Here is a 13,415-nt window from a genome sequence, read left to right on the forward strand (position 1 = left end):
ATTCTTTCTTTTATGGGTATTTTTGCTTCATTTTTTATTTCTATTTTTTGTTTCTATGCAATTTTTTCCCTTTTTCTTTCCTTTATTGGTCATTTTTTGTTTTCTCTTGGTTTTTGGCTGAGTGTAATTATATACAAACAAATAATATATAATATGTGCCAAAATTTCATGATTATATGATTATTTTTACATATTGTGATAACATGCAATTTCGGTGCAAAGTTGTGCGTAAGTTTTTATTAATCTTCTTCTGAAAGGAAATACATGATTTCAGTTACACTATGTGTAAATTATAGTAGAATGCGAAAAAATGCATTATTATATGCTTATTCTTGGCATATTTCAAAAAGAGCAATTTCAGTGCAAATTGTGTGCAAGTTTTGGAAGTTTTCTCTTTTTCATTTTGTTTCTTCTTAAAGAGTTGTATTCTTTCTTAGAAAATTTCATTATTTTGATTTTGTATTTTTTGAAAGGGTAATACCAATGCCATGAATACATTCTTTAATAGAAAACTTATTTTTTTACTGCTTTATTTTATTTTGGTTTTACTTTTCACTATTATATATTTATTCTTGCATATTATAAAAATGCAACTTCTGTGTAAGTTGTGTGCAATTTTTTTAATCATTTGTTTAATTTATTTTCCATTTTCTATCTTTTGGAATGGTTATACCAAAGCCAATAATTTGTGCAAATTTAATTTGTTTCTCCTTTAAAAAGTTCTTTTAGTTTTGCATTAGTTTTAGTATTAGTTATGCTCCGTCCGCACAACCAAATTAAAAAGCTAATGATGTGTGTCTGTGGTGCATGTGGTGTATGCATGTGGGCGCGTCTCCATGTTTTATGTGCGCGTGGTGCCTACATGTACGTGCTCTTGCGTCACAGCCTAGAATAGTTTTCGCCGCCAAATCCCATGTTGTTCATGCGTGCTTTGAGAAAAATGTGCGGGGCTACTAGGTGGTTCAGAAAAAAGTGACTGACCCTAAAATAAAATCCAGTCGACTGGGCTATAGCCAGTCGATTTTGTGGCCGTCTGAGTCTGCTTTGAGATTTCTGTTGTTTTGTTTTTTCTGTGTCATTTCGGTGGCGAGTTGGACTGTATGGAATCGATTGGCCCTTATTTTGGGTCAGTCGAATTGCTTCGTGGGCTCGTTTTTGCTATTATGGGTTGCATTTTCTTTTTCTTTTTCTCTTTCCTTTATTGTTATTTCTTGTTTTGTGGGTTTTTGGCCGAGTGTAATTATATACATAAAAATACTATATAATATGTGCCAAAATTTCGTGATTATATGATTATTTTTGCATATTACGATAAAGTGCAATTTTGGTGCGAAATTGTGCGCAATTTTTGTTATAAAATTTCTTTCTTCTTGATATTGCTTAGTCTTTACTTCATTTCCATTCTACTTTAAGGTTAATACCAATCCCACTATTCATTAATCTTAGATTTTATTTTTGCAAAAGTTCCACTATTAAATGCTTATTCTCGCATACTTTTTTAAAGTGCAATTTTTATGAATATTTCGTGCAAATTTTGTCACTGTTTGTTTTAGATTATTTTCCCAATTTTTGTTCTTAAATGGTAATACCAATGTCACTAATTCATTCTTCCTAAGGAAATTTAATTCTTTCTTTTGTCGGTATTTTTTGCTTCATTTTTTATTTTTTTTATGTTTCTATGTGTTTTTCTTTTTTCCTTTTTTCTCTCCTTTATTGGTTTTTTGTGGTTTTTGCTGAGTGTAATTATATATAAGCAATACTATATAACATGTGCCAAAATTTCATGATTATATGATTATTTTTGCATATTACGATAAAGAGCAATTTCGGTGCAAAGTTGTGCCCAAGTTTTTCTTTTCTTTTCTTACTTCTTAAAGAAAATACATTATTTTAGTTACACCATGTATAAACTATAGTAGAATGCGAAAAATGCATTATTATATGCTTATTCTTTGCATATTTCAAAATGTGCAATTTCAGTGCAAATTGTGTGTAAGTTTTGAAAGTTTTTTCATTTTCGTTTTCTCTCTTCTTAATGGGTTTCATTCTTTCTTAGAAAACTTCATTATTTTGATTTTGTTTTAGCTTTTTCTGAAAGGGTAATACGAGTGCCATGAATTCATTCTTCCATAGAAAACATCAATTTTTTAGTTTTTACTTCATATTTTTATTTTGTTTTAGTTTTCATTTCGTTTCTTTTGTAAGGGTAATACGAATGTCACTAATCTATTAATTTTTTAAACAGTTTTTTTGCAAAACTGACACTATAATATGCTCAGTTTTGCATAGTAATAACACATTTTCCAAATATATGTATGTATAAAAATAAATATGTGCGAGTGCTATTGCATGCAATTATGTGCGAGTGCTATTGCACATGTATAAAAATAAATATACATGTGTGAGATTGCACATATAGCCACCATTGCATGCAACTATGTGTGAGAGTGATATCCATATGTCATCTACAAAGACTTGGCCAACTACTATACTAGACCAGACAGTAATTAATGTGCAAAAAAGTAGGCTGGCTTGGTAGTATTGGACTGGCGCAGCCCATAGTCCAGCTTGCACGTGTGCGAACGCTGCGTGGGCTTGTGTGGCTGCCTAATTAATCATGCTTGATTGAGACTGGCCCAAAATTCATTTCAGTCGGTTGACAGCATCACGGCCAAGTTCAAGACAAGGTCTAAATGATCATGGCCAAGATATGTTCTTTCGAGCATATAGACCTATATATAAAGATCCATGGCACAACAAGTCCTTGTTATCGGATTGAGATGTTCTAATGAATGTGTCACAGGAACGACACAAGGGCAATGAGTCAAAGACTTCCGTTATGATGGTCATCATGCACTGACGGTGCAACGGTTGCATCAAAAAGATCAACGGTGGCGTGAAACTAATCACCCTTTCAGAAGGTACATATACAAATCGCTCAAATCAGCATTTCTTTGTCATGTGCTGATAGTAGTTTATTTTTGTAGGTGTAATTGTTTGTGTTTTCTGTAGCAATGCGTTTCCCAGTGATCGAAATTTGGCCTTGGTGTTGTTACTTTGTTATTAAGGGGTGGTGACGTATTGGCCTTTCACGCGGTCCATGGCTTGGTAGTGGACATTCAGATTTGATCGGCCGGGTGGTGGTGACTGCAGACTGTGCTGCAGTTAACTCCAACAGCTCCATGACGGCTGTGATCATCGAAAAATCTTTGGGAGTCTTCACCTCTTAAAATTCAATGATTGACTTCGGTGATGAGAAGCAAATTGTGGACGAGGGCTTGATGCAGAGGGTTGGTTGTGCAACGGCGGCTTGCATTGCATGTAGCAGCTGGGATTGCGAAAAAGTGGTGGCAACAACGCTTGAGTGACTTGGATGGTGGTGCTACTCGAGCACCCAATCTCGAGCTCCAGGGCGAAAGCCTAGGCCTGCCTGAGTTGGTTATACCTGGCAATGGCGATGCTTCTTTTACGTCGTTACCTTGTTGAAGGTATTGCTTGGATATGCACGGATTGATTCTTCAGAGTGAAAACTTAGAGTCTAACTTTGGTGGTTGGATCCGGTGACGACGACGTTTGAGTGTTGCTTCCTTCTTGAAGGTGTTACTGTTGAAGAACCTCGTCGTTCTTGTGGTGTCGTGAAATGATTGGTGCATGTTGAGTTGTATTTTGTATTGCATGTATATTGAAGTTGTGGCCCACCTTCTAATCTTGTATAGTTAAGATAGAGCCATTTTCTTGTAATTATATATACGTGTACCATTGCCTCCATCAATACAACGTCTATTGTATTGCAATCTTTTCCGTCTACGTGATATCGTCTCTGAAGGTCCTGACCTAGGGCGAAGCCGTCCCCGAGCCTCTCCCCTGCGCCGCTGCCGCCGCCGCTCCCAGCCGCCGCCGCGCCTCCCCCTCCCCGCGCCGCCGCCGCGCCGTGCCGCCCCCACCCCGCCGCCGCTGCCTTCACCCGCCGCAGCCACCGCCCACCCGCTGCAGCCGTATCCGCCCGCCGCTGCCGCCCTGACTCACGGTCAATGTCTCAACGGGGCGAGGTCTTGTGCCGGCACGGACGGGACACGGAAGGCAGGTCCTACGCGTCGTGAAGCCGGCCCGGTCCCGGTAGTAGAAAGCCGTTAGATTATGGAAGGAACATGGGCTAGAGATGAGATCAGTGCAGGTGCAGTGTGTGCCGATCGATAGGGACGCCAAGTCCTCGGCGTCAACGTCAACCACGCGTCGCCCTCGCCCATGGAGTAGACAGCCAAATTAAAGACGTTACCCTACAAATGTTTTACCGATGCATCTCCATCCCCGTCACGCGGCAAGACTCGTGCATGCATGCATCGTCTTTGGTCCGGTCCGTCCTCTCCTCCGTGTGTGTGTGTGTTGTCGCCATGAGAGTGTATCATTTTTGCTGTGGTACTGCCACCTTCTTCCTTTGTGGTACTGCTACTCCAGCGGTCTCTCTCTCTCTCTCTCTCTCTCTCTCTCTCTCTCTCTCTCTGTATATAGGCCTCCCTTCCTCATCACCTCGAGCTTCACCACCTATATACAAAGCGAGCGAGAGAGGCAGGAAACCAGTCGATCGGTCCATGGGGAACACGGGGAGCAACGGCGGGGAGAAGGCGATCGCGAGGGAGATGGTGCTCAAGGTGGCCATGCACTGCCGCTGCGAGGGGTGCACGCCCAAGGTGCGCTCCGCCGTGAGGAGCCTCACGCTGGCACGCGGCGTCGTGAAGGTGCTGGACCAGTCGGCGACGGAGGCCACCGAGGAGGTGAGGCTGCTGGCCACGGCGGACCCCGAGCGCCTCCGCAGGAGCCTCCACGAGGCCACCGGCAAGAAGAAGGTCGATCTCGTCCTCATCCCGCCCAACCCTGTCAAGCCTGGGCTCGTCGACGCCGCCCCCGACCCGCAGCGCCAGCCGCGGCCGCCGGTCCTTCGTGAGCACGGCGGCAATGGCAAGAGGAACCACCACCAGCAGCTGGATCTCGGGGCGTACCCGTGCCCGCCCGCGTCCTACCACCCGGGCCAGCTGCCGGCCCCTCCTTCCGGAATGTACGACGCGTACCCCGCCCCGGCGCCGTTCCCACCTGGGTATTACTACTGCCCTCCCAGCGCGCCGCCGTGCCCCGCCGGCCACGGCTACTACTGATCGATGGAGCGGCCGAGCAGAGCTGGTCGCGCGAGCCGGAGACGAGCGCACACGTACGCCAGACCACATCACAGTCGATGCTATATTTGTGAGATCAATCGTCTGAGACTTAATGAAGTCTTAGTTGATACTATATTTGTGAGATCTTAAATGAATGATCTAGCCAACTTCTATAAAAATTTATTTCTTTTTTTATATGTTCTGTCGCTTAACTGAGACTCGACTAAGATCTGGCCATAATTTTTTAGGGTACAAACTATTGTTACTACGCCAAACATATATGGACTTTCTAATCAAGTTCCAATCACCCTCTCGTTTTATCTAAACTACGTACGTGCTATTGTTACTGCAATGACATATATGGATTTCCTAATTAAGTTACTGCCGAAAGTGTTGTTGCGATCTTTTCGTGAGATGAACTGGTCAAATTTTCGGATAACGGATCCTTCTAATCCAGTCTATCTAATGTCTTTTTCAGGAGCCAGAGGAAATGCATCTCAAGTACATCAATTAGTAGGTATGAGAGGAAGTTTTAGTGTGATGTTGTTATGTTCCTTTAGCTGCTAGTATATCTCTGAACTTCCGTGATAAGTGAATCTTGGTAGTTTTATTTGTCTCTGAACATGCTTCCCTGCACGCATGTTTGATACTTGCTTTCTCTGGTTTCATTAATGAAAATCGAACGCGGGGTTCTACCCTCCTGATGATAGTCTAAAAACTGTTGTCCTAGCTAGCCAGCCGGCTAGGTAGACTAATAGAACGCCCGTGCGTTGTCACGGGCTAGCAAAATATGTGTACAAAGAAAAATGTCATGTGACATGATGTATAGGTCCTGTTTGTTTCATAAGTCCTAGAACTTTTTTAAGTCCCAACTTATAAGTCTTAAATTCCTAAAAAGTCCCTACCTGTTTGGTTCCTGAGACTTAACATAGACTAAAAGACCATATTACAACTATAAGTCCCTATAAGTTCCTCCTTAAGAGTCTTATTTCATAAATCCGAAATGCTCACTTTAAGTCCCTATAAGTCTCTCCTGTTTGGTTTAGATGGGACTTATAGGGACTTTTTTAAGTCCCTAAACCAATAAGTTCCTGAAAACAAACACCCTCACAGACTATTCACATGAGATGATATCTCATGGTTCTGAAGTGGTAGATAAATGCATCTCATCATCATCCTCTTCCTTCTCTCTTCTCGACACGACACTCTACTTCCTTCCATGTTCCTTTATCTCTATTTTCTCTTCCCAGCCTCCGCCTCGCACATAGTTAAGTGTCTAGTCCAACTCTAGTTGGCCATCCCTAATAAAGATAATGAAAAGGGCAACCAAATGTCGGGCGAGAGATGAAAATTAACAGCTATATCTGATACTATGCAATCATTTTTCAAGATAAACTCTTTGTAGCTTCTATCAAGATTGTCACATGGGCACATTGCACACACTAAAATGTGATGGTACTTCAATTATACAATACAATATTCAAATGCGGCTCTAGTCATCAACCTCGCATGGGCTTTCTCTGAAAATACATTTGTATTGAAACATAATTCTCTTTGTAGCAGCTTTAAAAAATGGAAATAAATGTTGTGAAAAAAATGCAAGAAATACTAGGTATCATCTCAACAGGACACATTTTCCTTCATGAATTGGATTATCAATGATTGGTCGAGTGATTCAGAGTACTTAGCAGGACGACGCGGCTCCCTTCCCACGTGATGGCCTTCTAATCATAGTAGAATGACTGAACACATATTGAAGATTACTGGTATCGCAGCAGTATGTCAATTAAGTTGCTATAAGAGCAATCTAGACATGAAGTGGCTAACCGGAAGTAGTACGTATTTGCAAGGCTCTGAAAAAAGTCATGCTCCACGTCCCTAATAGGCGGTCCTGCGCTACTGCACCTGGCCAGCTGCACAACATGAAGATCAAAGAAACAATGAATAGGCGACAAAACTGACGGTGCAAAATTATTTTTTGTTCATTGTTTTTGAATAGGCGACAAACTGACGGTGCAAAATTAGATTGAGCAGCTGATGTTCGAACCTTGCTAGTCGATTCCATGTTTCTGAAGTGACGCTCCCATAGTCCCATTGTTGAATCTGATCTGGATAAATGAACTCCGCAGACCACAGGATGTTCCCATGTGAGATCCTAGCGGACATCGGTGTCGTCGACACCATCACCGCCTCGCAACCCTCGCGATCCTGGCCGGGATTGGTGGGGACGGCGTGCGAGCGAGCAGCAGAGTGGCAGCGACCGCGTGCGAGTGGTAGGGTGGCGGCGGCAGTCCATCGGCCGCCGTGAGGTGAGCAAAGGATTAGAAAGGTGTCGCGATCTAGATTTTTTTTCTTTTTGGACTGGGTCACGATGTAGATGTCAGAGAGGAGGGGAGAACCTTAGCTAATTCTTTTGGTAAGTGTGGGAAGACCATAACGTATCATTATGAAGGAGTTGAATGATAAATCATTCACCAATTTTCCTTTAATAGTAGAAGAATTGGTTGCTAGGAAAGGATCGATGCGTTCGGAAAGTTAAGATTTTAGCATCGATTGTCATGAAACTGGATTTCATTGTTTGGTCACGTGCTATCGGCTTCTACCCATTTGAAAAGTGGCTAGTTAGGAATTTTTTTTGTTAGACGATGAAAAAACCAATTTTGAAGGGGTGGTGGTGGAAGGTGAGACGAATAAAAATTAAACGAAAAAAACCAGACAAAAAAAACTATGGACACAGTCCTACCAACTGCTCCATTAGGAGTACAGATATATTAGTTTTGTTATATTAGAAAACTTGTGATTGTCGATTAATACTAGAGATAATGATAATAATAAATGGTATAGTGCGTGGGATTAATGATTTCTTATTTAGAAATATCTCGTTTTGTTTTGGTATGTTATCGAGAAAAAATATTATTTCTATATTTTAGTAAGGTGATCTCATATATATGGTGCGATTTATAAACTCTTAATTACTCATTATTTACATGATTAAAATGAATCAACACCTGCTAAAGCAAGCATGAAAAAGATCTCCCTTTAATGGGATTTGTTTTTTTAATGAGAATGAGAAAAATAAGTGGGAGAGGTGGTGAGAGGTGAGAGGAAATAAAATCGAACAAAAATAAAACCGGAGTACCAGGCTATCAACTGTTCTATCTCTATTCCTAATGGAGCAGTTGGTAACCTCGTACGATTTATTTTCGTCCCACCTCCCATGGTTTTTTTGGTACCTCCTCCCACCTTCGCTGGTTTTTTTGTCCCCTCCATCCACCTCATTGGTTTATTTTCGCGTCAGCCTCTCACACGACGAAAGAAATCTGAACAGATCAGAACTTTCCAAGCTGGCGCAAGTTATTTAGTAATGTAGAATCAATCACGAACAATCTCTAAAAAAAAATCTAAATTAATTAATCTTACCTTAAATCACTCAATCACATTAATTAGAAAGCAAATATTTCATTTTCAAAAAAAATCGCTCAATCACATTAACCTTAAGTTAACTCACGGATGGTAGTCAATCTCCAAACAAAGGAAACAATACATAGAGGGAGCAGTAAATAAACTCCCTTTCTTATGACATGTATATGATCTTCCCTCCCCTCTCCGTTGTCGAGCGTTCTTGATTCTCGAGACCGATGCTTGGGCTGCGTCACTGGGTCGCGACGGTGCCGGAGGACGAGGACGGCGAGGCCGGGTGCCGCGGCACCGCGTTAGCCGCGGCCGGTGAAGGGGGCGAAGAAGGGAGGCTTCCCTGGCCCTGGCCGTGGCCGTGGCCATGGGAGTTGGTGCGATGGAAGCGACACTTGAAGGACCCGGCGTGAGTGGCCGGCGTGCAGACGCACTTGGAAGCGGGCCCGTGACCCGCGCCGGACGGCACCGACGCCGACCCAGGCCACCTCCTCCGCGTATTCTTGGAGCTGTGGCTGGCTGATTTACATGAAATTAATTCCGTCAGTTGTGGTGGCAAATATAATACACATAATCCATATTATTATGCACTAGCGTGTGTGTGAAATAGATGAATTATGGTCCCGTACCCAATAACATGGATATGTGTGTGTGTGTGTTAGGGAGAGAGAGAGAGGGAGAGGGGGAGAGAGAGTGAGGAAGAGGGAGGGAGAGTGTGTGTGTGTGTGAGGATTTGATGGTAAAAAAGGTCGCCAACGTAACTTGATATGTATGATAATATTAATATTGAACTCTTTAACTTAATGTGGCCCCGTTGCAACGCATATGTGTTCTTCTAGTTAGAAGTAGAGATTAGATACGCGCCTTTGACTCATTTGGAAGAAGGCCTTGTCCTAAACATTGCATGCCACGTCATGTACATTGTTGCGTTTCTACTCCACACCACAATCGGTCCACCGTGTCACGTTGGTACGCATGTTGTGATGGTAACAAACTGACGCGAGGCTCTGTATGATCACCAGCATTGGCATTGGCGTTAAATTGGAGCTAATTGTGAATTTGTGATCGGGCTTGTTCAGTGGGAGCTGCCAGCAAAATGACTACTCGTGCTAGTAGCAAGGAAGCTACGAGATGCACGTCAAGCTAGTCTGTCAACCATGCACACCTATTGAAAATATGAGCAAATTACTACGAGATTTAAATCAAATAAAAAGAAGATAAATCATGTCTACAGTAGTAGAGATTAAACTAATCATGCGAACTAGTAGAGTAGATGAACAGATCACATCTAGGACACATACTAGAAACATGAATTCTACCACAGTCTCGAACAGGAAGGATAGAATCACATACGGTGCAACAGGAGTAGCACCGTCGGCGTTGACGTTGTCGCCCATGTCGTCGAGGATGAGGTTGCCGAGGTCAGGGAAAAAGTCGTCGTTCGCCAACTTGTCGCTGCCAGCAGTCGCGCGAGTGCGCTCCCCCAAAATCTGATCGCCCCTCTCCCGTACAGGATCACGAGAGGCGGGGTTCCGGAGGCCTATTGTCCCTTCTACCGGTGCACGTCGAAAGAAGGGATGGCGAAGACTTGCTTGGTGGCGCAATGATCTAGAACGATGGTGAGAAACCATAAGAAGCGGCGGCGGTTAGGGTAGACGTCCGCCTGACTATATAGTGCGGGCCGGGTAGGTCGGCTCAGTAATTAACGCGTCCGTTAATTATTAATTAATGACTCATTAATTTTTCCCGAGTAGCAAAAATATATACAATGTGCATAGCTCTATACTCGGCTCGGCTCAATCCCGCAACCCGCAGCGCGTCATGGCGAGGCGAGCGAGGAGGAGGAGCGCGCGTGTCGGTCTCATCTTCTCATGCTCATATAAGCGGTAGAAGAGCTCACCTTATAAAGAGGTGCAACTCTCTCTCAACTTCCGGGATGAGATTAAATTTTAGTCTCACTCACTCAACTCACATGTGTGCATGAATGGGTCAAGAGAATTTCAGAATTTTAGTTGGGCTTGGACCAAAGGCCTACTAGCAAAATTCCAACAATCCCCCACAAAGTCTCATTGGCACATCTCATCATTTAGTTTCAAAACATTGTTTATATACCGGTGCTCAATGGAGACTGTAAAGTTAAACTTCCACTCAGAGATTTATGCTACACTAGATCACAACTTGAATAGTGGACTATGCCTTGAACTACAAGTTTTCGGTGAGACTAGTTTCACACAAATTCTTGACCGATACTGGGCTGCCGCAAGGCTTTCCCGCGGGTGGAGCGTATACGTCATACTCCAGGGCCTTTCATGAATTTATTAGAGAACACCCAATTCTTACAGACTGCGACGTTTAATAGTCAAATTCATATAGGTGTGTTCCTCGGGAGATGTTCTGCAGGACAACATCTCTGCTTACCCGAATAAGCCACTTGGAACACATTAAGATAAGTATCAACCTGCCATGCAGATCATGAGAGTATTGCATCTTCGCGGAGTGGGATAATTATTATAGGGATACTCTCATCCCAGCTGACCAACAGCTTGTCTCCCACTTCTACTTCACGGGATTTTCGATCACATAAAGTGGGTTACCACTATGGACAACTCATGCGGTGGGTCTCAAGCCCATATCCATCGATGCATTATCTATCACGTTATGTGATAGACCCTTTTGTGAAGGGATCTTCCAAGTTTTTCGACGTTTGGATATAATCCAACGTAATAACTCCGGAGTTTCTCAATTTTCTGACAGATTTTAGTCTCCTCTTCACATGCCTTGAGGACTTCATATTGTCCTTAGAACTGTTTATCTTGACGATCACAATTTGATTATCACAGTTCATCAGGATAGGGGGTATTGGTTTTTCAACCATAGGTAAGTTCATCAAGAGCTCACGAAGCCACTCTGCTTCAACAGTGGCAGTGTCTAATGTTGCGAGTTCTGCTTCCATAGTTCACCTCGTTAAGATGGTCTGCTTGCAAGACTTCCAGGAAACAGCGCCACCACCAAGTGTAAAAACATAACCAATTGTGGCCTTAATCTCATCAGCATCAGATATCCAGTTTGAGTCACTATAACCCTCTAATACCCTTGGATACCCGATGTAGTGAATCCCATAGCTCGCAGTGCCTTTCAAATAGCGCATAACTCTGTCAAGCGCATGCCAATGATCATCTCCCGGTTTTGACACAAACCGACTCAGCTTGCTCACAGCAAAATAGATGTCAGGCCTCGTGGCACTTGTCAAATATATAAGCGGGCCAATAATCTGAGAATACCTCAGTTGATCTCTAGCAATCCATCGATTCTTTCGAAGCAACACACTGGCATCATATGGAGTTGGAGAAGGCGTGCAGTCGCTATACCCAAAACGACTCAAGATCTTTTCCACATAGTGAGATTGAAGCACTGTGATCCCACCATTCTCATCTCTCAATAGCTTGATGTTTAAGATAACATTAGCTACTCCTAGATCCTTCATCTCAAAACAGCAAGATAAGAAATCCTTGACCTCCTTAATTAAATCAAGATTGGTTCCAAAGATCAGTATGTCATCGACATACAGACAAAGAATAACTCCTTCGCCCCCACCATGGCGATAGTACACGCACTTGTCATCGTCGTTTACTATAAAGCCGGCAGCAGTTAATGTTCTTTCGAACTTCTCATGCCACTCCTTAGGAGCTTGTTTAAGGCCATATAAAGACTTTAATAACTTGCACACCTTTCCTTCCTAACCAGTGTAACACCCACAATGCGGCTATATCTCCCACGTATCGGAGCACAACTTAGAGGCATAACCGCATAGTAGGTGTTACAAGTTGGTATCAGAACCGACCCTCGCGGTTACACGGATGTTTGCGGACAGATGCGCGGTCATGTTGTTCATGACGTTTGTGACCCGTCGTGGCACACGTCATGACATATGTAGCGGACTGGATGCACAGACGTATGTGCCAAGAGGGAACGTTACTGTGGCCCAACGAGGACGTCGATTCCTCTGAGTGGGGGTGTATGTGATAGCCTGGCTTATTAGGGATGATAGACTACTCATATCAATAAGGAATTCCTTCTTTTCCGGAAGCCCATTCGGACAGAACTCCAAAGTTAAGCGTGCTCAGCTCGGAGTAGTTTTAGGATGGGTGACCGACCGGGAAGTTTCTCCCGGGTGCGCACGAGTGAGGACAAAGTGCGCAGAAAAGACTAGTATTGATCTGTGGGGCCAGTATAGATCCCGCCAGGAGTGACGACCACCGCCGGGTATGTATACCCGAATTGTGGTCAGTCTAGCACTACTAGAAAAAGGGCTATAGATGGGGTTGACACTAATGGCGCACCATACAAGCGGTGCGCCATTAGTATATACTAATGGCGCACCACCTTCTGATACGCCATTAGAGTTGAAACTACTAATGGCGCACCTGGCCCAGGGTGCGCCATTAGTATCAAATTTTTTTTAACTAGTGCGCCTGTCCAAACATACTAATGGCGCATCCAGACACAGTGCGCCATTACTAGTTGTAACTATTAATGGCGCACCTGCCGGAAAGTGCGCCACTAATGTTGTTTTTTTATTATATTTTTTATTCCCTTTTTTGCAAAACTACTAATGGCGCACTGTGGGACAGTGCGCCATTAGTATTTTTTTTGCAAAACTACTAATGGCGCACCACCAGAAGGTGCGCCATTAGTAACCTGGATTACTAATGGCGCATTTAGAGTTGGTGCGCCATTAGTAAGTGGGCAGCAACAAGATATTTTGGACAGCCTCTCCTACCCACACTCACTTTCTCCCCACTTCATTCTCTCCACCTCCTCCTTGTCTCGGGTGCCTCCTCTTTTTCACCTCAT

General features: G+C 43.3%; 1 protein-coding gene across 1 annotated transcript; it reads left to right on the forward strand.

Moving 5' to 3' along the window:
* The first annotated feature begins 4,394 nt into the window (after positions 1-4,394).
* Positions 4,395-5,345, forward strand: LOC147966699 (uncharacterized). Its single transcript, XM_087527353.1, has one exon. It carries the CDS (start codon positions 4,590-4,592, stop codon positions 5,148-5,150), a length of 561 nt encoding a protein of 186 aa, XP_087383479.1. The 5' UTR covers positions 4,395-4,589; the 3' UTR covers positions 5,151-5,345.
* Positions 5,346-13,415: the final 8,070 nt, after the last annotated feature.

The sequence above is a fragment of the Triticum urartu genome, chromosome 6A (genome assembly GCF_056163025.1).
Source record: "Triticum urartu cultivar PI428250 chromosome 6A, HENAU_Tu73, whole genome shotgun sequence".
NCBI classification, from domain to species: Eukaryota; Viridiplantae; Streptophyta; class Magnoliopsida; order Poales; family Poaceae; genus Triticum; species Triticum urartu.